This window comes from Penicillium subrubescens (assembly GCF_028828155.1).
Source record: "Penicillium subrubescens strain IBT 31985 chromosome Unknown utg000005l_segment0_segment0, whole genome shotgun sequence".
In the NCBI taxonomy this organism is placed as follows: Eukaryota; Fungi; Ascomycota; class Eurotiomycetes; order Eurotiales; family Aspergillaceae; genus Penicillium; species Penicillium subrubescens.
This window is the reverse complement of record NW_026643155.1, coordinates 1,149,970-1,177,834: the sequence shown is the minus strand read 5'-3', so window position 1 is coordinate 1,177,834 and position 27,865 is coordinate 1,149,970. Positions and strand designations below refer to the sequence as shown.

At 52.0% G+C, this 27,865-nt stretch overlaps 10 protein-coding genes across 10 annotated transcripts; 4 read left to right on the top strand and 6 right to left on the bottom strand.

Annotated features, from left to right (window-relative positions):
• Nucleotides 1–13: 13 nt before the first annotated feature.
• Nucleotides 14–2,310, bottom strand: N7473_006913 (uncharacterized protein; the record flags this gene model as incomplete). Its single annotated transcript, XM_057152853.1, has 5 exons — nt 14–782; nt 834–958; nt 1,015–1,340; nt 1,407–1,904; nt 2,256–2,310. The coding sequence occupies 5 exons, from the start codon at nt 2,308–2,310 to the stop codon at nt 14–16; spliced, it is 1,773 nt and encodes a 590-aa protein (XP_057007191.1).
• A 579-nt stretch (nt 2,311–2,889) lies between these two features.
• N7473_006912 (ubiquitin-conjugating enzyme E2) lies at nt 2,890–3,841 on the bottom strand (the record flags this gene model as incomplete). Its single annotated transcript, XM_057152852.1, has 3 exons — nt 2,890–3,613; nt 3,672–3,751; nt 3,815–3,841. 3 exons carry the CDS (start codon nt 3,839–3,841, stop codon nt 2,890–2,892), a joined length of 831 nt encoding a protein of 276 aa, XP_057007190.1.
• A 257-nt stretch (nt 3,842–4,098) lies between these two features.
• Nucleotides 4,099–5,868, top strand: sam50 (SAM complex subunit SAM50; the record flags this gene model as incomplete). The annotated part of the gene is made up of 4 exons (XM_057152851.1): nt 4,099–4,131; nt 4,196–4,312; nt 4,412–4,598; nt 4,661–5,868. The coding sequence occupies 4 exons, from the start codon at nt 4,099–4,101 to the stop codon at nt 5,866–5,868; spliced, it is 1,545 nt and encodes a 514-aa protein (XP_057007189.1).
• A 363-nt stretch (nt 5,869–6,231) lies between these two features.
• N7473_006910 (transporter YIP1) lies at nt 6,232–7,404 on the top strand (the record flags this gene model as incomplete). The annotated part of the gene is made up of 2 exons (XM_057152850.1): nt 6,232–6,585; nt 6,799–7,404. The coding sequence occupies 2 exons, from the start codon at nt 6,232–6,234 to the stop codon at nt 7,402–7,404; spliced, it is 960 nt and encodes a 319-aa protein (XP_057007188.1).
• Nucleotides 7,405–7,812: 408 nt separating this feature from the next.
• N7473_006909 (putative ubiquitin fusion degradation protein (Ufd1)) lies at nt 7,813–12,375 on the bottom strand (the record flags this gene model as incomplete). The annotated part of the gene is made up of 5 exons (XM_057152849.1): nt 7,813–10,076; nt 10,426–10,487; nt 10,557–10,649; nt 10,737–10,751; nt 10,793–12,375. The coding sequence occupies 5 exons, from the start codon at nt 12,373–12,375 to the stop codon at nt 7,813–7,815; spliced, it is 4,017 nt and encodes a 1,338-aa protein (XP_057007187.1).
• A 2,973-nt stretch (nt 12,376–15,348) lies between these two features.
• On the bottom strand, nt 15,349–16,699 carry N7473_006908 (proteasome regulatory particle base subunit RPT6; the record flags this gene model as incomplete). Its single annotated transcript, XM_057152848.1, has 3 exons — nt 15,349–15,607; nt 15,700–16,375; nt 16,465–16,699. The coding sequence occupies 3 exons, from the start codon at nt 16,697–16,699 to the stop codon at nt 15,349–15,351; spliced, it is 1,170 nt and encodes a 389-aa protein (XP_057007186.1).
• A 404-nt stretch (nt 16,700–17,103) lies between these two features.
• On the top strand, nt 17,104–21,262 carry N7473_006907 (calcium/hydrogen antiporter). Its single transcript, XM_057152847.1, has 5 exons — nt 17,104–17,428; nt 17,501–19,356; nt 19,419–20,372; nt 20,432–20,595; nt 20,661–21,262. Exons 1-5 carry the CDS (start codon nt 17,299–17,301, stop codon nt 20,923–20,925), a joined length of 3,369 nt encoding a protein of 1,122 aa, XP_057007185.1. The 5' UTR covers nt 17,104–17,298; the 3' UTR covers nt 20,926–21,262.
• A 463-nt stretch (nt 21,263–21,725) lies between these two features.
• N7473_006906 (FGGY-family carbohydrate kinase) lies at nt 21,726–23,690 on the bottom strand (the record flags this gene model as incomplete). Its single annotated transcript, XM_057152846.1, has 3 exons — nt 21,726–22,784; nt 22,851–23,411; nt 23,478–23,690. The coding sequence occupies 3 exons, from the start codon at nt 23,688–23,690 to the stop codon at nt 21,726–21,728; spliced, it is 1,833 nt and encodes a 610-aa protein (XP_057007184.1).
• A 936-nt stretch (nt 23,691–24,626) lies between these two features.
• N7473_006905 (uncharacterized protein) lies at nt 24,627–25,393 on the top strand. The gene is made up of 2 exons (XM_057152845.1): nt 24,627–25,188; nt 25,270–25,393. The coding sequence occupies exons 1-2, from the start codon at nt 24,671–24,673 to the stop codon at nt 25,340–25,342; spliced, it is 591 nt and encodes a 196-aa protein (XP_057007183.1). The 5' UTR covers nt 24,627–24,670; the 3' UTR covers nt 25,343–25,393.
• A 256-nt stretch (nt 25,394–25,649) lies between these two features.
• Nucleotides 25,650–27,433, bottom strand: N7473_006904 (F-box domain protein; the record flags this gene model as incomplete). Its single annotated transcript, XM_057152844.1, has 2 exons — nt 25,650–26,476; nt 26,527–27,433. 2 exons carry the CDS (start codon nt 27,431–27,433, stop codon nt 25,650–25,652), a joined length of 1,734 nt encoding a protein of 577 aa, XP_057007182.1.
• Between the last annotated feature and the right edge of the window lie 432 nt (nt 27,434–27,865).

Below are 27,865 nucleotides of genomic sequence, written 5' to 3'. Positions count from 1 at the left end.
TAACGCCTAACTTTCAAGATTCGTCCGACGAGACCACGAATCCCGCCATCGCCTCGTCCCAAACGGATCTCCATTCCATGCGATGGAGAGCGGGGATGTAAAAGTGATCAGACATGATCCTGGAGACTTGGTCCCAGGTTTGCCATTCGCAGATCATTGCAACGCGGGCTAGCCGCTCCACGAACCAGGGCCTATCGGCCTCACCGGCTGATCCTTGTGCCCCGACAAATAAGGCCCAAGCGAATAAGCCAAAGTTTTCCTTTGGCATGGTGAGAAGAAGGGAGAGTTTGCAGTTGTGCACGGCAGAGACGATGTGGCTTGTGAGGGCTCGGCCGAGGCCGGATGAGGGGGGAGAGACAATTAGGAAGTTGTTCAGGAAGCCGATTGCGGCCACGCGGGTGACTGCTTCGAGGGGGTGAATGTCTATGGTGAGTTGAGAGGGGTTTGTGGTTTCCTGATTTTCAGGGTAGATATAGCTCAGTAGCTGGTGCTCTGCTTCGCAGTTCAGGACTCGGAAGAAGTGGTTGTCCGCTGGATGGAGTGCATCGGGTTTCGTTTGCACGGCGATGCTATAGTAAATAATATCCCGCACCACGTGTAGAATGCGGATGAGTTGGGAGCTGAGTAGCATGCTGGAGAAGAATCCAGAGCCCAGTTGGTGGGCGGGCGAGGAATCTGGAGGTTGGATCCGCTGCTGGATATCCTGGGGGACGGGATGCGCATCCCAAGTGAGAGGGAAGACTGGTTTGACCAGTAGGCCAGAAGCGGCTTTCACATCAGTACTGGAACCAGGTATTAGCCGGGCTTCATCGACGAGTAGTTGAGAAACATACGTGATTATTGCGGACAACATCGAAGCAGAGCGGATGCTCTCATCTGTGATACCGCCACGCAGCTCTACCATATGTTTGAGACCAGTCAAGTGGATCCGGGCTTCATCAAATAAACCAGCGATTAACTGCACAGAATTATCAGCAATCCAACCTCTTCCAAACCTCGCAGTCAGGGACATACCGAGCCCGTGAGCAAGTTCACAATCGTGTCGAATGCCTCATCACTTAGTGCCCGTTTAGGATCTCGCATCTTGGCGTTCATTTCTCGAATGGATTTTGCTTTCATAGTGCAGAAATCAGGGTCATTGACGATGGTGTTTGCGCGAGCGGAGCTTGATGCATCATAGCGAGCGACCGATAGAACCGCCCGGTGTGCCGCACACATGGTCATCAGACCAAAGAAGCTTCCAGGGTCGGAGAACGAGGATCGAACCATCAATTCTACCTCACGACACTCCTGCCCATTGAGTTCACTAGGAAAGGTCATCGGTACGAATACAGATTTCCCTGAACTCGTTAGCTTTATCCAGATCAAATTGGAAGCAATGAGGGACAGGCGAAGCTATGACTTACAGTAGTAAATCAAATGTGCAACCATAGAAGGTAGCTCACTAGTCCCCGGTAGTGAGCAAAAGGGATCAAAGAACCAAGAGTTCGGTAATGACCGCGGATTAGGGTTCAATTGAGGCGACAATGGGTAGCCAGCACTCCATCTTGCAGGCCGAACTCGTCGCGGCTTAGAAGAGACATAATTGTTGTCAGGCTCGGTGTCGGCCAACGATGAGGAAGCAGACGATGGAGATGCTGATCTTATAGCTAGTCGTTGCTCCTTGGGCTCTTCTTTTATCTTTGACTGCGCTTTCGCAGAGGCTGACTGACCCCTGCTGTCGCGCTTAGAGGTTCGTTTCAAACCAGCTAGTCTCTCGCGACGGCGTACATCACGCATAACATGGGAGCGAATGGCCTTGCGAGCATTGACATCTTTGATCCGCTTGGATGTCAAGTCATCGTCGTGATCAATAAAAGTGAATGATGGCTGATCCAGCGGCGCAGCTGGTTTCGAGGTTTTATCTGGACTCGAAATTAGTACAAGAGATTTTAATCAATAATTGACCAGGGTTAAATGATCTTGTTGCATCTGCCCGGGGGAAATCCGAGACCAGACATCTATCTAGTAGTTACTAGATAATGATGATGCCCTCACAAGGGAAATTGACAGAGAATGAACGAGATTCGCCACCGGGCGCCAGTCAAGTTCTCGTCCAAGCCACCGGAGGTTTCCCCATACGAGCATCAGCAATTCACTGCAGACCAAGCGCATCGAGCACAGATCTTTAGTGTTGAGGCCCCCCAAGCCCTCAAGGGAAAATAGTGGTGGGGCTAGCCCAGGCAATATGCATGAGAGAAGTAGTGAGCACAAACCTGAATGGGAAGGCCGAGAAAGCGCCGCAGAGCTGTAAGGCTGCAGCTGATCCATCGTGGGCCCGAAGGCCAGGGGTTTAAATTTCGGTAGCGCCGTATCTGAAGATCAACCCAGGCAGACTAGCAAACTGACAAGACCATCACAAACCAATGAAGAAGAGAAGTGTGTGGGGAAGGCGGATTTAGAAGAGAGAAAAAGGAGTAGTTACGTTGACAATAATTTGCGGGGGGTCCGGGGGGCAGAAACGAGCGCCAGCCCGATTGAGCGCATCTTCCAGTTGGCAGATCCGGTGATGTCCGGTGTAACGAACAAAAATTGGGTTAACTTGTTAAAGCGGTAATATTCCTTGGAGTCGAGTGATTGACAAGTACATAGCAATGGGCAATGGTAGTAAAATAGTTACAATTCAAGAAATTAGGACCAACGCCCGTTCCATTCAGCCAAAAAGTTAATCAAGTGGTACCCCCATATCTCCAATGCGCCGCAGGATGCTGCCAATATGAAAAGCAATAAAGTAAACCGCTAACGACAGGGCCGAAGAGAAGAAAAAATACAATCAAAGATGTCTAGTGACCAGCCCAGCATCCTCGGCTTATCTTTCTCTCTCTCTCTCTCTCTCTCTCTCTCTCTTTCTCATCCTTGTACGTCACTGACCAGTCGGGACAGCAGCGCATAGCCAAATAGCACGGCCAATCCAATCCAAACTCGGTTGCGGCGTGCCCAACTCTGTCCGGCTTCCCGAGCCACATGTCCGCCTTCCATTACGGCACCGATCCCGGGAGCACTCCCATTAGGTCGGCGACGGAGGGCGCTGGTCTCTGGAGAGCACTTGGTGGGGGCGTTGGGGTCGGGGAGGATCTGACCGGTACTGGTGTCAATGCGATGCTCCTTCATCCAGGCCCAGTTCTCCTGATCCAGTTCGGGCCATTCGGTGCGGAACTTTAAGCCACCATCCCCCGCCTTGACATTATTAATTCCTTTGGTCGTCTTCGTCACACCCGGGGTAGCGCTGGAATGCGAGCCGCCACCGGTCGAGTTCCACCATCGCGATCGCGCGGCGAGCACTCGGCGCTCGCTCTCGGTGGCACTGACACTACCCGTGGTCATCTCTTCACTGGTCATGAATGAAAGTAGTCCGATCAAGATTGTCGAGACCTCCCATGCGGGGTTGAAGGACTTGGGATGAAAGTCGCTAATGCTCAGGCAGAGCCTTGTCGACGGTTGGAATCGGCCGCTTGGGGTGTGCATTCGAATGGCAGGAGGCGCAAAGGGATACTCGGGAGGGAACATGAGGGTGCCCCAGTACTGCCCATTCTCATATGGGGTGCCAGGGGGTCCGGTCAAGATATAGTGCCATCTAGGCAGACGTCAACATCGAGAAACTTGGGGTAAATGGACAAGGTGAAAGAACTGACTCGAGAATATTTGTTTCGGATGGATGGGCAATGATAAAAGGTGGTGGGTTCTTTTGGATATTTTGGTACTCCCGAGTGAGCTGTATATACCGTTAGAATGTTGCGGCATTTGCCTGCGCATGAAGTCATGTCGGGCCACTCACCCGCTTGAAAGCTGCCTTTGTCGCCATTTTCTAAATCGTTGATTCGGAAAGTATGAACCGCGAGAAAGATAAGATTGAAACAAATGAGAAGCGTGGCTCAAGAAACCGCGCGCGCAAAACCGACCGTTGAATGTTGAGTGTTGGAGAGTGTCGAGCGTCGAGAGTCAAACGGCCAAGATGTCGCCGTTACGCCGCACTGGTCCCGAGGGTCACGTGCGGCTCCGTTTTCCCACGCGATCAACTGCGCTCAGAATCCACAGGTTCTGGCCATTGCAGCCGTCACAATGTCCTCCTCCCTCTCTGCTGATGATGAAGACGTACGGAACCCTCCAATACAGCTTATGTGTTGCCCCTGTCTCGTGGTACTAACAATTGCGGCAGATCTTCGAGCGCTTGCAACAACGCAAGGACCCGAAGGTGTTGGAAGAGCAGCAGCAGGCTGTGAACGAGCGTACGCAAGCCATTCTCCAGAAGGCTCAAGCTCGTCTTGCAGAATTGGTATGATATCACCATCTGTATTGTTTGTCTCAATGACAGAACAGATCTCCGACGCGGTCAAATTTCGGAGCTTTCGGCTAACCATGACTTTGTTATCAGCTTGACCAAAACTCGACCTTGCCATGCGCGATCTCGTCCGTTCAGGTGCTTAGTGCTCCTCACACCCGCCGAGGCTTCCTGGAGAAAATCCTCAGCCCCCTTCTCAGCGAGAACAAGGACCGACCCTATACCCTGTCCGAGGCCTTGCGGGAGATTTCGGCAACGGCCGACAAGCTGGGACGATTTGGTTCGTGAACCAGGCTCGATACGGAGGATATTTCGGCTTTGATATTCTAACCTGGAATATAGACCTATTCCAACAGCCAATTGCCGTCCACCTGGATGAGTCCAACAAGGACGTCTCCGGTCTCCGCACCATCGATGTCCTTCTGGCAACCAAAGAGAAGTCCCGAGTGCTCTTGAAGACCGGTACTGATCTCGGAAACGCCGAGGGATCGGCTTACGGTAACCTCTTGTGGCGCAATGTGTTCGGTGGTGCCGAGACCCTCAACTTGAACGCGTCGCTGGGTACGCGCACACGGTCCGCCTACCAGGCCGCCTTCGAGACCCCGATCCTGTGCGACCCCGACTTCCGCCTGGAGGTGGGCGCCATCGCCAGTTCCACCCAAAAGTCCTGGTCCAGCCACGAGGAGGTGCTTAAGGGTGGTTGGAGTAAGCTTCGCTGGCTGTCTCAATCCGGACACCGTCATGAACTGGGCTACAATGGTTTCTGGAGGCAAGTCACCGGTCTGGCTGAGAATGCCTCTCCTACGGTTCGCGCGGATGCCGGTGATAGTGTGAAGAGCAGCATCTTCCATAGCTGGGTCAATGACCAGCGTGATCACCCCATGCTGCCTTCTCGCGGTTACTATGCCAAGATCTTCAACGAGGTTGCTGGCTGGGGTCCGTTGAAGGGAGATGTCTCTTTCTGGAAGTCCGAGATCGAGACACAGGGTGCCATCCCCATCCCCATCCCTGGAATCCAGGGCGATAGCGGGATCAGCCTCACCACCGGCTTCCGTGCCGGTCTTCTAGTTCCTCTGGGCCTGGACTCGAACTCCCGCCCCCAGCTCTCCCGCATCAATGACCGCTTCTTCCTCGGCGGGCCTACTGATGTTCGCGGATTCCGCCTGTGCGGTCTTGGCCCCCGTGAGGGTGTCGATTCCCTCGGCGGTGACTTCTACGCCGCTGGAAGCGCCAACCTGCTCCTCCCCCTTCCCCGTGTGGGCGCTGACAAGCCCCTGCGGTTGCAACTCTTCATGAACGGCGGCCGCCTCTTGCCTCTTCGTACATCGCAGAAGGCAGCCCCTACTACCAGCGGCGAGGTGCAGGATGCCGTGGTCTCGACCATCTCGGACCTGCAAACCGGCCTGCCTAGCATCGCTGCTGGTGTTGGTATTGTGTATGCCCACCCCGTGGCACGCTTCGAACTGAACTTCTCCCTGCCTCTGGTTTTGCGGAAGGGCGAGGAGGGCCGCAAGGGCCTGCAGTTGGGTATTGGCATCAACTTCCTATAGAAACACGTTTCCTTTATCAGAGCTTAGCGGCGTCAAATTATACCTCACTTTTCATTTGTATCAAAATTTGTATACTACATGTATTACAACTACTACTATTCATGTATCCATCTTGTCTTTCCTCCCTACAGTACTGTTTAGACTCATATAGTTCAGTCTCCCCGGATGCATGGCTCCACACGTGGCTGAGTAAGCAGGCATCAGCTGGAGGGCGAACCGCCAGCTGGCTGGCTGGAGCATCTTCAAGCTCTCCCAGCTCCCCATTCTCAACATCAAATCCCGCGCCTACACCTCTCCTTCTACCCTCTTACCCTAAGAGAAGAACAAACACATTCGACTCATTCTCTCACCACCCCAGCCGCAATGGCTCAGTACTACCCCAACCAACAACAGCAACAGGGCTACGCACCCCAAGCCAACGCCCAGAATCTCCAGTTCTTCCCCTCGTCCTACTCCTCAGTCTCCGGCCACACGACCCCCTCACAAGCCTCCTACGGAGCGGGCTTTGGCGGTGCTCCGAATCCCTCCACGCAAGCTTATCCCGTCGGTGGCGGGTATGGGGGCTTTGGGTCTCCGGCCGCGGGTGTGAGTGGGAGGATGGGGGAACAGGGTGGTTTAAGGACGGGTTGGTTGGCGGCGTTTGGAACGGAGGGGTATGATGGTGAACCGCCTTTGTTGGAGGAATTGGGGGTTAATTTTGAGCATATTCGGACGAAGGTTAGTTGGATTGAATTGAGGTGATGGGGGATTTTGATTGATGGGGTGGAAGGAGTGCGATGCAATGCGATGCGCCTGGAACCGGGTCTGGGTGTTATACCTCGATTGGCCTCCAGGAAGTTTGCATGCGAAATGACCTCCTCCTCGCCAATCTGAGATCTACTTGCTGGTCAAGACAAGACAAGAAGATACATCAAACTAACTCCAATTCAGACCCTATCCGTCCTCAACCCCTTCGCCTCAATCGACAATCACCTCATGGACGACAGCGACCTCTACGGCGCCCTCCTCTACATCGTCCTCTACGGAACATTCCTCCTCCTCTCCGGAAAAGTCTTCTACGGCTACATCTACGGCGTCGCCGTCTTCGGCACCGTCGCCCTCCACCTCATCCTAAGCCTAATGTCCCCCGCCCTCGACACAGCACCACCCCCCAACACCGCCGATCCCGCAAACTACAACCCCCACCACAAACCCTCGCTCTCTGCCGCCTCCTCCACTGTTGGCCATTTCTCTGCCACACTGACTTTCCCCCGCTCCGCCAGCGTGTTGGGATATTGTTTCTTGCCGCTGGTTTTGACTGCGTTGATTGGGATTTTGATTCCCATGGATACGCTTTTCGGGTATCTTTTGACTACGGCGGCCGTTGGGTGGTGCACGTATAGCTCGTCCGGGATGTTTTGTGCCGTGGCACGGATGAGTGGGATGCGTGGATTGGTGGCGTATCCGTTGGCGTTGTTTTATGTTGTTTTTGGTATTATGGGGATTTTCTCGTCGAGGGGGACGGGTTCGCTGGCTGCGAAGACGGGTGCTGCTTGAAGGGTGGTGCTGTGATGGTGTCTTGCAAAAGCGTGGTGTTTCTTTTACTTTCGAATCTCCCATCCCCCTTTTTGTCTTCGCTGGTGGGTTTCTGGCGAAAATATTTGGATGGGTTGGGATGGATTGGCATTGGGATCCATAGACTGGGCTGCTGTGTGGGGATGGAATTCCCTTTACATTGTCTAACTTGCACCTTTTCTTTCCTCTTGCATTTAATCATGAATATTACGAGACTCGCAGCTGTTATATATATAATTCATTTATGCATTTCATCTTCATTAGACCTCGTGAGCGCTTCTCCCATCTATCCAACTCCTGTATGCATCCCAACCATCCACATATAATGCAACGCAGTCATGATCAGATCATCAGTCCAAATAGTCAACCTCGATCTATATATCTCTCGTCTCATCGCGCAATCTCCCCCCTCACAGGCGCCCACTTCCCCAACCACTCCCTCATCTTCTCCAAATCCCCACCAGCAGCTTCAGCACCGGCAACACACCACGCCAAATCATACGCCTTCCCTGCAACATCACCAGCCACACCTTCCGCAGCAACCATCTCCGCCAAGTTCCTCCGATGCTGGCCCGTCTCATCTGTGCAGAAATAAAACGGCGCTGTATTGGTCATGTCGGGATTAACGGTAACAGGTTCGATGAGCGGACGTGTCACTTTGGTTATATCCGCCACACTCATTGGCGCCACGGGCTCTGTTGATGTCTTCTGTTTGCCCGTTTTGCAGTATGCATTTTGACACCAGGGTTTACCGCATCCTGTCATTAATTGCGAGAGATAGCGTCGCTCGATTCGGCGGCGCAGCGCTTTGCCTTCTGGGTCGTATGTGTCGACGTATAAAGGTCCGTAACAGATATTGCATAGACCGAGGGACTTGTTGCTGGCGCTGGTGAGTGTGCGCCCGCAGTTTTGATTGAGACAGATCCGTGGTGGAGGGCGTGATACGCGTTCTAGGTCGTGGTGCCGGAGATGCGTGTTCATATCTCGGAGACGAATGATTTTGCTGCAGAGGTGGCATTCTGTTGTTCTTCCGCCATCGACGAGTTCGTGTGGTGTTAGGCCTGAGAGGAGGACTTCTGGATCGTGCAGGTCTGGATCGGACTCTCCTTGTTGCGGGACGAGGAGGTGGCAGAATTGGCAGAGGATTAGTTTGCCCGGGCATGAGGTTGTTCGGTGCTGGGCGAGATTGGGGAGGCCTTCGAATTGGGCGGGGCAGTCGGGGCAGGTGTACGGTTTGTGGTATATTGAGTCGTGGGTTACTTTGCTTGTGGTGTCGTTGCCGTGGGAGGAGTCGTGCGGGCAGTGCCAGTGGTTTTCCCATTCGGGGGACCGTTTTTGGAAGACGTTGCCGCATTGTGTGCAGAGGATGTTATTGCGTAGACAGAAGTTTTCGTGGAGGATGAGGGTTCGTTCTGGGACCCATTGTTGACAGTTCTTGCATTGGACATCGCCGGGTGCGTGAGACTCCTCGGTGGACTCGTCGGTTTCTGTCGTCTCGTCTACCGTGTCCACGGCATTCGTCGTTATCCGTAGGTTGTACCTGAGAGGAAGCTTTTGCTGTGCTAGCGTTGAGGATTCAACACCCGAATCTGAAGGACTGGCATAAGCAGAGACATAAATAGCCTCCGCCCCCTCAAGCGCCACATTCGTAGGCCGTATCTTAAACCTCTTGGAAGACTGCATTGAAAAGTCTCCCCAGACATGCATATCCGTCCTCGGACGACCTTGCTGACGCGAACCAAGAGGACTAACAAAAAGAAACACATTCGGCTCATCCGTCGTAAGCTCAATCTCCAGCTCATCCTCTCGGTTCCACTCCCGAAGCTCGTAATCCACATACTCCCCCGCCAGGACTTGAGCAGCTACCTCCTCCCCAGTAGCAAGCACACCTCCTACAGAGCTCCCACTCGTCGTACCGGGAGCTCGCGCTGCCCGCTCCAGGCGCTTCTGCAGGGTCTCCCGGGCCTGTTCTTCGGATAGAGCCACAATATCAACCTCCAGATCGGTGTCCACGACGCAAATCCCGTCCCCCTCGGGGAATACCTTGTCCAGCAAGAACCGGAAGGACTCGTTGCGTGTCCCGGGTACAGTCAGGATTTCACCCGTCGTCAAAGTCGTAAAATTGTCACGCAGGTGTCGCTCTAACAGCGCTTTCCAGTCCTCCGGGTCATACCCAGCTTCAAGCGGACGTAGGCGTACATACGTGCCCTTGGGTAATTGCTTCGCATGTACAGTAACGACCGCGGGTTCTGTTTGCGCTCGAGTCGGTTGTCTCTCCACATCTTCTCCCTCCATGTTATCCCCATTGACATTATTCACACCCTCAAGCTCCCCACCCTCAATCCCAAGCACCTCCCGTAACCCAGCACTTAGTACAACCTCATTCTCCGCAGCAGAAAACTCCCGAATCCCCGCATACACGAACCGGTCATTCAACGGGTTCACAATCCGAAACGTCAACGGATGGGGTAATTGTTGCTGGCGCTCTTCAATCTGCTGCCGCGCCCGCGACTCCGCCGCGAATGTATGTGGATTGAATGGGTCAAAGGTGGAGGTGTGTACGCGCGCGGTATTCGACGGGGTCGGGATCGGTTGGAGAGGTGCTGCGGCGAGAAGCTGTTCTAGTGCGGACTGGGGTAATGTGATTTTGTCGCCTGGGAGGCGGGGGGCGTGTTGGGGGGGGTGTTACGGATAGTTGGGCGGACCAGGTTAGAGTGGGAGTATTGTCCGCCATGGTGGAGGGGTTGGAGAGATTAAGGAAGAGAGGAGTCTCTTGAATGTTGAAAGTTGGAGATTATTATAAACGGGGAGTGGAGCGGGAAGCTCGAGGGACGTTCTGGAAGAGTCTCCCCCGCGCCCCCACTATCATTAGTGATCTAAATAAGCTAAACAATCTGAACAATCTAAATTCAGCGCTATAAATTTGATGTATGAGTGGAGAAATCTGGATTATAAATCCAGATGAATCATTTCATATCTGCTCAAAATAACAAAATTCATGACCCTCTCCTGCTCTAACGGAAGCTCCGCATTCGGTGGCGAGAGCTGGTATTGCACCAGTCGCACTAGTTTGAGATGTTAGCTTTCGTCTCAAAATGATGGATTAGGTGCTGGTTTTGTAATTCCAAACTTACCATAGTCGCCGAGCATCCCTCATTATGCTCGATGCAGTAATCACCTCGGCAGCTCTGACAGGTGCGCTGAGTGTGTCGCTTGCATGAACCGCACTGTACACAGATTAGCATCAGGTCTATATTAAATAATAATTTGAGAATACGCACAGTTGGACCACACTCCCAGCAATCCTTGCTCACCCCTCGCTCGAGTCTCTGTTCAAGACGTTAGTAAACCATATATTTTATTAATCAACTTTCCACCACATACCTCTCGCTCAACATGAACAGGTCCATTCCCATGCGTATACTGATGCGGTGGCCGGATCGCAGTCTGATGCGGCGTCAAGCTAGCCTGAACATGCTGCGGATGCGGCAGACAGTTCGAACAGAACCACTTGTTGCACCGGTGGCACCAGCGATCAGTCAAGCAGTCAGTACACCGCGCGATCAGCACAGGATGCTCGCCGGGAATAAGCTCTGGCCGCTTGGCCGCAGCAACACTGGACACATGCAAAGGAACAGGGCTCAGCAGTGGGAACTGGGTGTCTGGGGACTGGCCCCAGATTGCCGGGCCTTCGGGCGAACTATGGCATCCATCGCATCCTCGTGGGCCCAGAGCCACGGTGGCGATAGAGGGGCCAAGTAAGCGGCCCTCGGGGGCGGGGTTCTCCTCATCTGCGTTGGAGTAGAGATTGACATCATGGCGTGGTCCGCGGCACAAGACTGCGTCAAAGGCGATGATCCCCTCGCATTTCTGGAGAGTCTGCGCCCAGCCTTCGTCTATACTGTGCTTGAATACTTTTCCCGAAGGACTGTACCACTCGTTTCGCTCGTATCGTCGAGTCACTGTTTCTGCCTCTTCGTCTTCGTTGTCGGAGGAGCTGTTTGACGGGCTCTGGCTGGAGCTTCGTGAGCTTCCCACCCGGGATCCCCACCAGTCACGGTATCGTCGTCGCACTGCGGCGCGCGGGGGAGTATGCATTGGGGAGAAATGATAGATTCCCTTCACTTTCGGGGTTCCCTCTGGGCGTGTGGGCCGCACGGCATGTTGGATGACTTGGATCAGCTTGCGCTCGTTGAGGTGTTGACACTCGCGGATAGACAGAATGTTGACATTGAATCGATCGGACATGATAATGTCTGCGATCAGGTCGGCTGGCACTGAAAGACCGTCCAGGACCAGTGTGCGCACGTCTTGCAAGATGGAACGCTTTTCAAGGCTGCCGAAGATGCGCCGCAATGGAGCCGAGTATACCTCATCCTCGGTCTTCATTTCATCCTCCTTGGACGATTTGATGGGCAATTGCGCACCTCTGCAGCGAGTCAGATCCAAATGTCTGAACACGTAAGGAGTACCCGTAATCACATTGTAGAGGAGTCGCGAAGTCGAAGCCAGGGCCATTAGCGATGGCGTGGCGAGATACGGCGCCATATTGTCAAGGATCAGACTATTGGTGAGCATATCCTCCAGCGGAGCTCGTCGTTTGGCTGCAGGCTTGCGTTGCGGAATGGGCTCAACAGGAGCAATCTTCTCTGCCGGAATTTCTCGTACGACCGGCTCGAGGCCCAATTCCTTCATGGTAAATCGACGAGAGCCGTAGAAATCTGGGGCGCGGCTGATTAGATTTTGACGATATGCGGCCATGGCGCCGACGGCGACCTCGTCGCCAATGCGCAGGAGCGGCGCATGAGGGTGAATTTCCTGGAGCGCCGCGCGAGCCTTGACCAGCTCGGATTCAAGAAGGTGAATGGTGGATTGGAGAAGGGCAGGCATGGTGTCGGAGTTGGGAGTGGGATGAATTGCAGAGACCAAAGAAACCCAAAGATCGTCGGTCATAGTCCGGTGCTTTATAGTTCCAAACAGTTGAGGGTTAAGCACGAACAAAGGGTGGATCCACTAGTACCATGGGTGTGGGGGGAATTAAAGAGAAAGGGTTAAGAGTGAGAGGGACCGGACGGATAAAATGATAATTGGCAGCGGTTGAACTCGATTCGGATAGGGGATGTTTGAGTCAGAAGGACGAATGCGCCAGTTTGTAGATGAATGGGACGGTATTGTATGGGAGTGAATGGGGCCAGACCCAATAAAGCTCCGGTGGAGACGGAAACTGAGATCCGGGGTGGAGTCAAGAAGAGGAGGGGGGAAGAAAGGGTTTAGAGATTGGATTATTCGATTGAGTAATGATAAGAGCGACCCGAATAGGAACGGAGGGTAATAAGTATAATGTGATCGAAGAAGGCAAGTAATCTGGACAACTGTAACAAAGTCGGTCAGAGTCACTCTAGAGTGGTGGTGAGTGGGAAGTTTAAAACCAGAAAATCGGACGGGAGGCCCGAATGCAGCAAGTCCGGGGATCTCGGATGGGTTCTTATACTTGTTGACAGAAATTAGAAAGAACAGATAAACTCATCAGCAAACATGGAGAAGACGGCCCGATTGTAAGACAACAAGAACAGAGAAAAAGAAAAGAAGAATAAACATCCAATGAGAATGATAGTGGGCCCATCAAGATCGTGGCATGTACAGGAGTTTCTCCTATCTCCCGTATATCCCGGAGATACAATAGTTAAAACCATGATGCCACGGTGGAGGAGGAGCAAGGGGAGGAAGGACAGGACGTACTTGGTACGCAGGAGTACTTGGCAGCGGGTCCAAGGGATACTTTGTTGAATGCCTATTTACTCCTTTCTAAGTTTCTACAAAGTATACCCAAGTACATAGACCCAGTTATAGACATTACACTCTCCAAAACCATACTTTTAGTATACTGTAAATCCTCTCCTAGCCCACGAGTAAATACCTATCTCAGTACAATTCAATCCAGGTAAAGTAATCAGCCTAATTCATTATTCCTTTTTCTTTCCTGTCAATCGGTCCCCACTGATCCGCCAGTCACGCGGACAGCCTCTTCTCGGCCGCGTCAGTGCAACCGATCCACTTGCTTCTTTTTCTTCTCGAAATATTAAGTTATTATTATTATCATGATTAGTGATTACTGCTCCAGCAAGTGGCAATGACCAGGGGTCCGCTGTCGTGGTCCAATGGCTTTGGCGCGTGGGGGGAGAACCCTTTCCTATCCTTAGCCCTCTGGATCGAGTCCTTGGCTAGGCCATATGTATGGAGGCCGGGTGCAGACTGTACATACAGATTGTTCTCCAGCCTACAGGATATACATAAAACAACGAGTTGACGCAATCCAAGTACCTATTCGCTGTATATCCACGTCGGCAGTGTCCTATCATCAAAAACATATATAGTAGACCACTCTGCAACCCCCTTAGCATAATGTACTTAACAAACTACTTATCCTCACCTGTCACACCGTCTCTCACTATCAAATCCAAGAATCTTGGAGATCCTTGGCATTGAATATCGGATACACACCCCCATCATGCTGTGCAGTGTGAAGACTGCAGTCATCTCGCCAAGACCAATAGCTGGGATGGAGTACTGCAGTGATGCACCGCCGCAGACGCTGGGGAGATCTTCGCCAAGCAAATGATGGTCGATCATCTTGGTAGAGAGACTCAGAGAGAGATCAGAGATCATCGGTTTTCTATTTATTTTGTATCATCTTGCTGGCTGCTGTGGCAGTGTTGATAAGGAGTAGGACTAAACTCTTGGAGGAGGATAGTCAAGTGTATAGTTTGCTTATAGTTTCACGCGCTTCGAGTGCCAAGGAACTCGGGGTGAGTGTCCTACCTTGAGCCAGGTTTCTGTATATTGCATGTAGTAGAGAAATCGTTAAAATATCCCATCAATCCCTCAGTACTAACAAATCATCACGGATCATACACTATCCCCGTGCTGACACCCCCATTCCCCACATGCCCCCATCCCATCATAATTGCACCATCGCTGTTACTACTGTAGTGTTAACCGATCGATCCAACTTAGCCGAGTGGCCAAGACGGGGAAAGGGGATACAGTAACAAAGCCAAGCCATTGGCCCAGGTCTACAGTACTCCGTCAACTCCGTCCTGTACAGTACATGTTCAACTGGCTGGTGGATGTGCAGGAAGACGTGGCTTAACTTTGCGTCTCCCCCATTTATTCTTGAATGGCCCCGTTTCGACAGGATCTCCCGCCCCTAGTCCCACTTCAGCCGCCCGGTGAGGGCGCTGGTTCCCCTTTAGGCTCTGGGAGGCTTGAATGTTGCAAGGCTAACTGTGGAGTGGCACTGACAAGTTCAACTGTTCGGTACGGGGAAATCGTGCAGTCAAGACGGAAAAATTGTCATTTTTATGTACGGAGTACAGTATGACTATGGGGGTTGTGTAATGATATGATACCTGACTGGTTAGGATAGGAGTGTTACTGTTGCTTTTACTTTACTTGTTATTATTTTTACTGAGGACAATTCCCTCCCAGTTGAGTAGTTCTAAGCGTTCCCCAACGGTCAACATCTTTGATTCTTGATTCCTAATCAGGACACGGCACGATGCATCCCAATCCCCGATTCTCCGTGCCAAGGGATGCAGTAGGACCTTTGTATGCCATTTCCCTAGGACGCTATCCTAGTAGACTGCGACTCTATATCCTACTACCCCAGTTATCTTACTATACATCCTGGCTGTTGGCTGTTTCATACCAACACACGCCGTGACACCTGACACCACTATGCAATGCATTTCAGATTCGGAGGGAAATGGGTAGGATTAAAAACTAGTGGTACAGGTCGTGGATCATCCCCTCCCAAAAAAGTCGAGGGTTCTTCCCCAGGATGAACGCTGCACGCCCTCGCTTGGCGCCTCGAAGTGTTGCAGTTTCTCGGCCTTCTCTCTGTCTCTGCCTCTTCAAGTCCGGTTTTTACTTCCACAACTTCGACACCGCAACCTCCTTATCATCATGCTTGTTGAGAATCTTGGCAGTCGCCAAGTCAAAGTCTTCCTGCGTGACGTGCACTCGTCGCTCACGCAGCGCGTACATGCCGGCCTCCGTGCAGACTCCCTTCAACTCCGCACCGGAGCATCCGTTCATCTTCTCCGCGATCTTGGTCAGGTTGATTCCACGGGTCAGGTTCATCGACCGGGAGTGGATTCGTAGAATATCGGCACGAGCTTCGACACTGCAAGTAGAGAGAAAAAGAACTGTGTTAGTATAGATCATGCATCACACGGTGCGTGAGTATGTATAAAAAAGAGGGAAGACATCACTCACGATGGGGGAGGGAACTCGATCTTCCGGTCAATTCGCCCAGGCCGCAACAAGGCCGGGTCCAGAATATCCAGTCGATTCGTGGCCATAATAATCTTGATGTCCTTGGTAGGCTCGAAACCATCCAGCTGGTTGAGCAGTTCCAGCATGGTCCGTTGCACCTCCGAGTCACCACCACCGGCCGAGTCTATCCGGCTAGAACCAATGCTATCAATCTCGTCCATGAAGATGATACTAGGCGCATGCTCTCGGGCCATGACGAACAGTTCTCGCACCATGCGACTACCCTCACCAATGTACTTCTGCACCAGCTCCGATCCACTGACACGAATGAAACGGCAGTCTGTGTGATGAGCCACAGCTCGGGCCAGCAACGTCTTTCCGGTACCGGGAGGGCCGTACAGCAGGACACCCTTCGGTTGTGCGATACCCAGAGACTCAAACAGCTCCGGGTGCTTCAGACCAAGCTCGATCACTTCCTTGATCTCCTTGATCTGTTGGTCCAATCCACCGATCATGTCATATGTACTGTCCGGAACCTTCTCCACCATCATCAGTGATACCAGCGGATCGACTGAGGACGGCAGCATCTTTTCCAACTTGTAGGAATCTGAGAGCAGAGCCACCCGCTTGCCGACAGTGAGCTTGGCAATGTCCACGTCGTCGGCGATATCAACCACTGTAGATCAAGGAAAGAACCAGTTAGAAACACGTCGTAGAACGGAGACCAGGAAGTTAGTAGCTCATTTATGATCATGAGATTCGTACCATATTTGCCCTCTGGGTGTACCTTCACCAGCACCTTCTTCGTGCTCATCACTTTCACCACTTCGCCGACATACGAGCCGGGTTGTTGAAGCAGACCGAGCTCCTCCCGTAGCAGGCGCACTCGCGAGTTGTAATCATTGCGCTGTGCCTCCAAACGTCGAAGAACTGCCTGGCCCTGGATGATCTCGAGCTTCATGCCCTCGATCTTGTTCCGGTAATAGTTGTCCAGCGCCATGGCGGATAGAGGGATGACGATATCGGGCGAGCAAAGTCAAAGGGGATGGCGTGGATGAATCGAAAGAATGAATCCGGTATACAGAGCCTCCACTATCTAGTCCAGACAGAGGTATAGAAGCTGGAGGATACGCAACGGGCACGGGTGGTAGGAGGCGATGACGATGTTTGGGATGAGATCTGGAGCTGGACCAGCTTGAAGCTGCGGGCATCGCCAGCAGATGACTAAAGTGAGATACCTTATAAGTCAGGCCGTAACAGACAAACCAAGCAAACTAAGCAGCTGCGCAGCTCCCCACTATGGATGAGTCAGCGTTCACCTGATTGGCCCAACCATCTAATGGTCATCTGGAAGCTCTCCACGCGGCCGTGTGCTACCCTGCGGCCTGCATCGTCCTTTGTACATTTCTACAGCTGAGGAGACAAAGCAGATGATCGAAGAGTCTGGGGTTTTCTTGTCTTGGATTCTGTTGAACCCCGCAATGTGAAGTGGGAGTTGCCAAGTGCCCATTTTGCCCTTGATTTAAAAGCACCCCTCTCTGCAAGCTTGGACGTTCCGCTGTTTTTTGTTTTAGACCCGTCGCGGATCATCGACGAGACATGGCGGGCGATAAGAGAGACCCCGACCAGCCCGAGCCCTCTCGAGTGTCGGGTACACCAGGCAGTGACTACGTCTCTGCGTCATCTATGCCTCCTATGCGATCAACGGCTTCGGTTCGGAGAGGCTACGGTAAGCTTGACAATTTTGTGTAACCTCAAAAAGGCCCGTTTTTGTGCTGACCGCTGGATATGGGGGAACCAGGAACCCTGGATGCGCAATCCTTCGATTCGGCGTCCGAGGTACGCAACGAGGAAACCACTCAGGAAGATTATTCGAGCCGCGCGTTTACCTCCTCATCTATGGTCCCCGATCGGCCTCGAAAGCCCTCGGTCACCCGTCGCATGTCTTCCAAACGACAAGTGCCCCACAAGGGCCAGGAATTCTCGACTGACGATGATGTCAAGGAAGTCGAGGAGGACTTTGCTCTACATAAGGTCTCGTCCAACCAGCAGCTGTCTCCGAGGATTCGTCCCATGCGGGCTCCGGGCTCCACGTTACGCCGTCATGCCAGTGCTCGTGTCAGCCCATTGGTTAGAGGTGAATCCGACAACCTGAGTGTGGATGACACTATCTTGCCAAAACCGAACTTGGACTTGGAAGACGACGCCCCGTCGATCAGACAGTCTGATGGTGGTAGCGACAATGAGAGTGAGGATGAATCGCCTGTGTCGGACGAGGATGACGAGGTGACCAGTGATGCCGAGAGCTTCACGCTGAAGGATCGCCAGCAAGCGATCAACGAGACCCATCCTTTCGGTATCAGGATCTGGAAGCCTGCTCTGTACAAGAAGAGCCGCTCGGTGGAGAAGACTGCCGAGGGCGATATCCATTCGTCTCCGGGAGGTCGTGTCAGTCCCATGCTCTTTTTGACAAACCTCCTATGGTCAGCGCTCTTTGGTTGGTGGTTAGCTCTAGCTGCTTTGCTGGCTGCGATCGCATGCTTTTTCTGTGCATTCTCTTCCAGTGCCGTCGCTTATGGAAGGGTCTTTGCTGGACTCTCACGCTACTTGCTCTACCCGTTCGGCTCCTTTGTACTTCTGAGAACTGATGACAATTATGCCGAGGAAGACGAGGGAGAAGGCCGCAGCATCAGCGAGTATGAACAATGGCAGAACGGTGACTTGGAACATGGTCGACTCTTTTTCGGACCTCGCAGAGACCGATCTCTTGTCGGACGGCGGCGCAACAGCATTGATTCTGCTGGTGAGCAGGACAGTCTCCTCGGCCGGACTCAGCGTGGATCAGGCGAGGATCTGCAGTTAAACCCTTCTAAACGTCGCCTCTTCGGTCGTGGTGAATGGACCCTCGGGCGAGTTGTCTTCTTTGTGTTCTTCTACTTTTGGGTGGGACCTTTGATGCTCATGGTCTCACTGATCTGTTGGCTGCTCGTCTTCTGGATCCCAATGGGCCGAGTAACTACCATCTTGGTGAGCCATCTGCGACGCCATCCTCTAGCACTGTCCTTCCACTCCGACACTTCCTATTCCCGCCTTGCCACGGGCTCTTCATCGTCATCTATTCTTTTGTGCACTTATCGCGCAGCCGGAACGAGATACTGGAAATACACCATTGACGGCACGAACATTTTCTTCATCAACTTGCTAGCTCTCGTCGCCTTTGTCATTTTCGACTACTTTGTGCTGGACACATTTCTGGGTATTGAGTCCTGGCTGACTCACCCCGGGTTGATCTTTACTCTCTCCCTGTTTTCCATCATCCCTCTAGCCTACTTCATCGGTCAGGCTGTGGCATCCATCTCTGCCCAGTCGTCAATGGGCTTGGGTGCCGCGATTAATGCCTTTTTCTCGACTATCGTAGAAGTGTATCTCTATTGCGTTGCCCTGACTGAAGGCAAGTCCCAGCTTGTGGAAGGAAGTATCATTGGCAGTATCTTCGCAGGTATCCTGTTCTTGCCCGGGTTGTCCATGTGTTTCGGTGCAATCAAGCGCAAGACGCAGCGATTTAATGTGAAGTCTGCCGGTGTGACCTCAACGATGCTGTTGTTTGCCGTCATCGCGGCCTTTGGTCCTACTCTTTTCTATCAGGTCTATGGCAGTGTAAGTCTTTCGCTCTGGGATTTGCCTCTCATGTTGAAATGCAACGCTAACCCATCATATAGCACGAGCTCAACTGCCATGCATGCGTTCGGGAGTACGACCCAGAGAGCCGAGACTGCCGTCGATGCTACTTTTCCCAAAGCGCAGATGTCCACGATGCATTCTTTGAGAAGGCAGTCCAGCCGTATGCATGGTTCTGCGCCGTTTTCCTATTCCTGTCGTACATCATCGGTCTCTGGTTCACCCTGCGGACTCACGCCGCCTTGATCTGGGCTACTGAGAACGAGGAGAAGGAGAAGAAGGCCGCCCAGCCCATCTCTGATTCATTCACGTTTGAATCACGTCACCTGCTCTTCCCCCCTGGTGCTCCCGAGGCATCGGGTGCGATTCCGGGCCACAAAGATTCCATTCGCGAGTCTCAACTCTACAAACGCATTCTTGGGCAATCACTGAGACAAGTTGGCCTCGAAGATACCAGTGGCGCCAACTGGGATCAAATCGAAAGCAGCTCCCCATTGGACAAAAAGGTAAACATCCCTCATCTGGTTCCTCCACGTTCTGGCGGGGATGATGTGCCAAAGGGTATCCGCGGTCTTAGTGGAGAGGAAAATGAGCGGCTCGTGCGTCAAGTCACGGAAGTGGCTGCCACCGCGGCTGCAGTCGCTGCTCGTGATGCGGCTCGTAGTCGCAAGTACTCAAACCAGCAGGGCTCTTCCTCTACACGCCAAGCTGCCCGTCCCCCGGCAGAGCAGGCAAAGCCCCATCCTCCTCCTGGTGAGGAGACCGAGGATATTGGTATCGTTGCGGAGCCTGCGCACAACGGCGGTGGTCACGATGCACCAAATTGGAGCAAGGCGAAGAGTTCTATCATCTTGCTGGGTGCCACTGTTCTCTATGCTATTATTGCAGAGATCCTGGTCAATACGGTGGATGTGGTGTTGGAAAGTGTGGATATCGATGAAAAGTTCCTTGGTATTACGCTGTTTGCCTTGGTGCCGAACACAACTGAGTTCTTGGTATGAGATTCCTCCTTACTCCACCAAATTGGATGCCTGAGTCATTAACATTCTGATAGAACGCCATCTCGTTCGCCATGAACGGCAATATCGCTTTGTCCATGGAAATTGGTTCGGCCTACGCGCTTCAAGTCTGCCTGTTGCAGGTGCCGGCCGTGGTCCTCTTCAGTGCCTTCTACACCCGATCCATCGACGCCGCCGAGCTGGCCAGCCACTCCTTCAAGTAAGACTCCCCTCCCAGTATCTCACAATATTGATACGAAGACCCTTTTCTAACTCCACTACTAGTCTAATCTTCCCCCAGTGGGACATGATCACAGTCATCCTCTGCGTCTTCCTCCTCTCCTACGTCTACGGCGAAGGCAAGAGTAACTACTTCAAAGGATCCGTCCTCGTACTGACCTACCTGGTCGTCGTGATCGGTTTTTACCTGTCGGGCTACAGCAACATGGACACTCTAGGCGTGGACCGCTTCGACACACTCGCCCTGGGAGCAAGCAGATCCGAAAAATTCTACACTGTCGGCCGCTCACGCTCCGGTGCCGCATATTAAATGTTTCTATGTTCCATATCTTGGACATAATCCTAATGGCTATGGCAATGTCTTCTTTTCTGAAGAAAATGTCCTGCGCAGCACGGGCACAGCACAGCAACAGCAATGCTGGGACTTTTTCTCGTGTTATCATAATCTTCTTTGCATAGCGGATTTTTGAAGTTTGCATTCATAACCTTCTCCTCAATGACTTCTTCTTTGCTTTTTTGACTTTCTTGCTTTTTTTGGCTTCGCTTTGCTTTGGCTTATGCTTGTTATTATTGTATCTACAATTTTTGGCTTTTTGCTCCTTGCTGGACGGGAGATATGACTGGAACACTTTTTTTTGGCATCGTTCATATCACATCACTGCTGTTATTGAACGACTGTCCGTTTGATGATTTTGGTTTCTTGTTATTTGCTTTGGATCGAACATAAATCATTTGCTAGACTTGATACTACTCTTCTTTTGGTCTACGGTGTAGAGCTCCTGTTTGGTAGAGTCGGTTTCGATAAGTTTGAACCCCTGCTAAATCATCTAAGTAGGTGAAGGATGGACTACTTGGAAGAAATTGTGTCTGAGTTATCAAGGCGATTTAAATGACATTTAGAAGTATCGAAGGACAAGAAATGAAGACACATCTGGTTCTAGGATCTCTAGATTCAAACTTTTATTTTAAACTGCCACTGTAATGACTGTCATATTCTGGAACCATACTTCTTATAATCGTTATATAATTCGTGTACTCTTCCCACAGTCTGAAAGTGTCGTCATAGAAATTCGTAGTCATACCCAGAATTGCCCTTTTTCCCTTTCCTGTCTAAGCAGACCCCCAGGTACCAACAGCATCATCAACCATCTGTCGATACTTCTGCTGTCCAAAGCACTGCTCCAGGAACACCTTATACTTAGCCTGCAACAAAGCCTTCTCATTCCCATCATCCGTCGGCATAACCTTCTTACCAGGCTTGCTCATCCGATCCATAATATCCCACAAATCCTCCGTCCGACCCTCCGAGTCAGAACTGGCAGCTTTAGCGCCTAGCATGGCCGCGCCGTGACACACGGCCGCGTGGATGTATCGTGGGATTATAACCGGCATATCGCATGCAGACGCGATCAGGCGTACCAGGATGTCGTTTTGGCATTGAGAGCCGGACATGAAAATCGATGTTATGTTGTGGCCGGCCTTGTTCATTGTTTCCACGATTTGCTTGGTTTGTAGGGCGATGAACTCTAGTGTGCCGTAGTAGTACATCGCTAGACCGTCGACGCTCTTGTCGCTGGTAAGTCCGAAGATGGATCCTGTCATGTTGGGATCTGCGATGGGCGATCTGTTACCCCATAGGTCGCCGTAGAAGAAGAAGTGGCGGCCGAGATAGGACACGCATGGTACGTTCTGGTCTTGCACCATCTCCTTCAGATGCTCGTTTAGATACTCGTAGATGTTGGCGTGGTAGGATTCGGCGATTGAGTGCGCTTGGTTGAATGCTGGGTGTGTTTCGATTACGTGTTTGAGTAGTTCGCCTGTTGCGGATTGTCCGCCTTCGGCCATCCAGTAGCCTGGTATGATGGTGTCTTTGTATGGACCCCAGACACCGTTCACGAAGACTGGGTCTGGGGACATGGCCAGGTGGCAGGTTGATGTGCCAGCTACCGCTGCCAGTCGAGTGAATGCTTGTGCCTTGTCGTTCTTGGCCACTTCCTCGGTCAACTGGCCTGGATCTAGGTTGACCTTGGCTCCGACGGTGCCAATCCAACCAGCATATGCGTCGATCACACCACTGCCAATGGCAATACCAGCCGGCAAGCCCAGTTCGGCAGCGGCTTTATCGCAAAGAGTACCGACCAATTCTCCGGCACTCAGATAATCGCCGTTCTAGATCACGCAAGAATTCAAAAGTCAGCGAATGGGTGCACACCTGTATCTCGGAATTAGGCTCACCACCCCGTTGACGCCGCCCATGCGCTTAAAGTTATCCTCCGTCAAATCACTCAATCCAATCTCGTTCAGGAAATCTTCCTGCCATCCCTTGACACTACCATCCACACCGACAGGAACATAGCCCTGCTTGCAGACTACACTGCAGAAGCTCCGCTTCTCGTTACCCGTGGCAATGTGAGTCAGCGCGTCGCTCAAATCGTAGAATTTACATTTATCGAAGAGCTCCTTGGGCATGTTGTTCTTTAGCCAGAGCACCTTGGGAATTTCCATCTCAATGGACATCGTCCCACCAACGTAACGGAGTAGGTTGTGGTTAGTTGCGTTGATCTTTGCAGCCTCCTCGACTGGTCGATGGTCCAGCCACAGAATCACATTACGGTCTGAGTCGAAGTTTGGTCCCGTCACTGAGACGGGCTCGTCGGTTTCATGGTTGAAAACTGACAGCGAGCAGGTGGCGTCGAATCCAATACCCCGGACAGTCTCGGGACTGATATTATGCTGGCTGATGGCTCGCTGCACGGCAATGCAAATGCAGCGCCAGATGTCGGTGGTAGATTGTTCCTGGGCTCGCGAGTCAGTCGGGATGTTGTTTCGGCGGGGTTGGCCGGGCTATTGGAGATGTCGTACATAGTAACCATGTTCTGGCTGCCAGAGTCCAATGTTCTCAGAGGCTAGGCCGACAATGTCGCCCTTGGCATCAATGATACAAGCTCGGGCACTGCCGGTTCCAACGTCAATGCCGATGAAATGGTCCAGATGGACCTGGATATCCTCGCGCGGGTCACTGGAGGCCTGGCGGGAGCTCTGACGAGAGGGACGACGGAAGGGCAGCGAGGCCATGGCGTCGTTCAATGGGGGTGGGTTATAATCTGTATGATGGGAGGAGCGGTGGGGAGTCTATAGAGTATGCGGTCAGAGGTGAGCTCAACCTTACACTTGAATATGGTTTGGCGGAGTAGCACGGAGCTTACTGATAAGAATATTAAGGGTGTGAGAATGGGACGAGGGGAGGAATTGAGGAGAAAAGAGGAGAGGAGGGGCTGTCGAGGTATTTGTTTCTTTGTTCTTGGATGGAGGGGAAAGTAACTGACCTAGTAACTTAGGTTATTTAAGTCAGTTGACTTGTGAATAATTTGTTAGTCACTGCGTCAGTTGGTACCCCGTCTCGAGTCCACATTAAGTACATTGTACACTATTTAGTATTAAGTATGTACATTTTATTGTCAAGAACCACACGGGGCTCCTGTGGGGTAAAAAAGTAAAATTTAAAACCCGACGGAGTAGAGCTGACCGGTTTTAGCCTTTACAAGAGGCAAAAAGAGAGAAAGAGAGAGATGTTATGTATACAAGTGGCAAAGTAGTATGCAAGGGTGCATTGTACCTATCCTATATAGCAATTGATCGACTTCGAGTACTTTGGAAGCTATCAACGAAGTAACTAGTGTGTCAAGTAGCCTGAATTGAATACTGTGACATCTATCGTATAGCTACAATAGCTCTTCTTTGGTATTTAACCGGCAACGGAGTCGATCTCGACTAGCTGTCTATCTAATTACCCGTGCACCGAGTACAAAAAGCTCCATAAAGTCTGTAGATTAATTGCAATGCCAATTATCTAGATATACACTCATAAAATAGAATTCATATACTATTCTCTAAAGTCAATTTGTCGAGTTCATCATCACAATCTACTATAAACTAACATTAACGGAGACAAGCACGGGCCGAGAACCTCCCAAGAACCCGGAGATCACCTTCTCATCGCCATCTCCACCACTCCACCCACCTCCCATCCTTAACAACCACCACCCCATACAACAATGAATCTCCTCTCCCTCCTAGGAGCCCTCACGCTCCTCATAACCTCCATCCACGCCGACTCCCTCCCCTCAACAACAGAAATCCTCTACTGGCCCCTCGGCTCCACCAAACCCTCCATCCTCGCCCGCGTCGCCTACGATCCGACCTCCCTAAAATCCAACATCCTAACTTACAACCCACCCAAACCCGACAGTCACGCCGACGGTGATCTCGTTCGTCTGGGCCTCTACACCACAACCCCAACCAACCCCAAACAATGGACCGGAAGTCTTGTCTCGCTTTCGTCGCTGACGGGCGGCGCGCCCACGCTGCGCTTGCATCTGGGTCCCGATCCGGAGAGTGAAGTTTATCATGTGTCTGTGGCGGCGTTTGAGCCTCTCGCGCAGAAGGGTAGTGAGCCCGCTGTGGAATTGGTGGTTAGTGAGGCTGGGGCGCAGCCGCATTTGAATCGGCCCGTTGTTGTGAGAGCTGATGGGCAGAGTGTGGAGGAGGTGCCGGAGAAGACTTTGATTCAGAAGTAAGTCATATAAGGATGTTATTGTGGGGATTATGGTGGTTGTTGTGGACGTTGGCTAACTTCTTGCTCGCCATTCTGCAGGTACTGGTGGGTGCTTTTGGTCGTGATGTTCTTGACCATGTCTGGTGGTGGTGGTGGTGGAGAGGGACAATAGACCGTATTATAGTCTACGATTAATCAATGATCCATTTCATCTGCGATACAAGTGTTTTCTCGAAAGCAATGTTATTCCATTCTTTCGTCGACTTCCTAACTATGGATATCAAGGTAAATCAAATGCTATGCAGGTGGTATCAAGGGCAAACGAGGTTTCGGTCGATAAATGCAGCCAGGAAATCCAGCTTCAAATGCAAAGAACAAAGATTGAAGAGAAAAAGAGAGAGAGAAAGCCAAAAAGACGCCACTGTGATGCCCTGCAACCATCCTTGATATCGAATCATTCCATAGTGACCAGCTCCAGCTCAGAAGATATCCAGGCGCTCAACGACCTCGACGCCTCGACCCGAGGGCCGAATGTCCAGGAGCATCAACCCACGATCAGTGACGGCAACGAGCTCATGCTCATTCTCCGCAAACTTCAACTGCGAGCAGACCGCGTTCAGCTGGATTGCTGCGGGTCGCAGCTCCGTCAATCCGGCCGAGTTAATCCACGACTCCGGGTAGTAGCCCAGTTTCTCGTCAACGATCATTGTCGGCTCCAGTGCCCACACTGTCACAGTCTTCCAACTGGCAATTGCAATTCGAGTCCCCAGTGGAGACGCCGCAATCAGAGCGCCTTGAGTGGTGTTGGACTCTTGGTATCCGCCCAGCTGTGCCACGACGGTCCAGTCATCGAAGCGTCGTCCACGGTCAAGATTCATAACGTGACTGCATCGGAAAACTGAGGGGTGGGCTTGGGATTTCAAGAGACATGCCACCGTCCAGTGTTCGACCCGGTGTGTCGCGATGCCCACGGACAGGTACTGCCAGTGGCAAGTGCCGGGCACGGTGCTGTCACCGCCATTCCGGTGCGTTGCGAAGAAGGGAATGCCTATCGCGAATTGGAGCATCAGCGAGGGCGAGTATTCCACCACGCACGTGTTGTCATGCACCCTTGGCTCTGGAGTTGCAGTGACGGAATGGAGTTTTTGGAAGGAGCTGAAGAGGGGCTGCGCTCTGTAGTGGTGCAAAAGTTGGAGTCCGCGATCATTGAAGGTTAGTTTGGTGGTTGGTCCTTTTCCGATGAGGGCCACGTCGCTGTTTCTAGTGTCTGTTATCTCGGTCAGGCTGTAGGAGTCGTAGGAAGAGCCTATTATGTGTTGTTAGTGAAAATCAATTTTGCGAGACGTTGAACCATACTGATGATGCTGAGCACCGTCTTTTGCGGGTCATCCGAAGCCTCAAGTCCACCATTCTCTTTTCGACCACCCTCGTCGCTTGCGTCTTCCATTTCCTCATCCTCAACTTCATCATCGTCGTCGTCATCATCTTCATTTTCATCAGGCTCGTCAACTAGATACATAATGACGTGGTGATCCTGGGCATGTTGACGGTGCTGCCAAGAAATAGCAAACTTCTCGTCGCGGTGAGCAGCAATAGCAATTGGATCATATCCATTCTCATCGGCAAAGCTATACAGCCGCACACCCTTCGCCGTAGGATCAAAGCTGTAGTAGGCCAAGAAGATACTCCCCTGCGGGTACGACTGCATCGCCTGCTTGACAAATGGGTGCGTGGTATCCAACTTCGTGTCGAGGAATGGCTGGAACCGATGCAAAACATATGCTCCACTACTATTAAAAGCAGTATGAAGCACTTCGATACTTCCGAACCGCTTTGCGGGGGATTCCAGTCGTCGTCGAAGGCTGACGGTTCCAGCGCGGATATCGACAAAGTAGACCGTTTCGTCACCCTGGAATACAAGGAGAGCTCTGTTCCTCAGAATTGGAGCTTCCAGTGAGGAAGCCTGGACATTGAGCTTTTTGCCTTGGAAATCAGTAATGAGTTTGCGGTCCGTGAAGTGCTCAGTGCCGAAGAGCTCTTGGTGGGAGCGTTTCTTGAGTAGCTGGACGAGTTCCTGGGTACTCAATATGTCGAGGGCGTCGGTGCGGCCGGGAGTTTGGAGCAATTGGTGTAGAACGAGCTTCCGGTTATTCGTTGCCAGGTCTTTTAGACTGCGACAACTTTGCGCTAGCTGTAGGTAGGTTGCTGTGTCGCAGCTCCGGAGAATGAGCTGGACTAGCTCCACGGGTAGATCTGTGAACATCTTCTCTGATTTGAGAGTGGTGATCACCTGGCGAGAATTAGAGGTATGATGTGTTGAGAGTAAGAAAGAGGATCAGTTGGTTGATGTGGTGGAGGTTTTATAGAGTCGCGGGGCCCGCACGAGCCGCCTGTTGCCTGGTCTCAACCTAAAATGAAGCAAGCTAAACTGAAAGAAAGTCCAGCCCGCGATCAGCGTTTAGGCAGGAGAGCCGCAGGTGGAGACGGAAGGTTCCCTCGTTGCGTAAATGTTCACTTGGCCAGTCTGAGGCTGTTGTGCGAGTTGAATGAGGAAGAACTGTGTTTGTTTTGATCGCATTAAAGGATCATTGTCTCGTCAGCGCCCCGCTTCGTCAACCGCTCTAGGCGCTTAACACATATATATTCTACGCAAAACCCATACGGAGGTTATCCCGCTCGAGATTACTCCTGAAAT

What these genes read in the sequence shown, in the direction of transcription:
- N7473_006905 (XM_057152845.1), top strand. Translation starts at nt 24,671, where the DNA reads ATGAATCTCCTCTCCCTCCTAGGAGCCCTCACGCTCCTCATAACCTCC. An exon ending in GAGAAGACTTTGATTCAGAA is followed by an intron (nt 25,189 to 25,269) that starts GTAAGTCATATA and finishes GCCATTCTGCAG; the next exon opens with GTACTGGTGGGTGCTTTTGG.
- N7473_006907 (XM_057152847.1), top strand. Translation starts at nt 17,299, where the DNA reads ATGGCGGGCGATAAGAGAGACCCCGACCAGCCCGAGCCCTCTCGAGTG. An exon ending in CGAACACAACTGAGTTCTTG is followed by an intron (nt 20,373 to 20,431) that starts GTATGAGATTCC and finishes ACATTCTGATAG; the next exon opens with AACGCCATCTCGTTCGCCAT. An exon ending in CTGGCCAGCCACTCCTTCAA is followed by an intron (nt 20,596 to 20,660) that starts GTAAGACTCCCC and finishes CTCCACTACTAG; the next exon opens with TCTAATCTTCCCCCAGTGGG.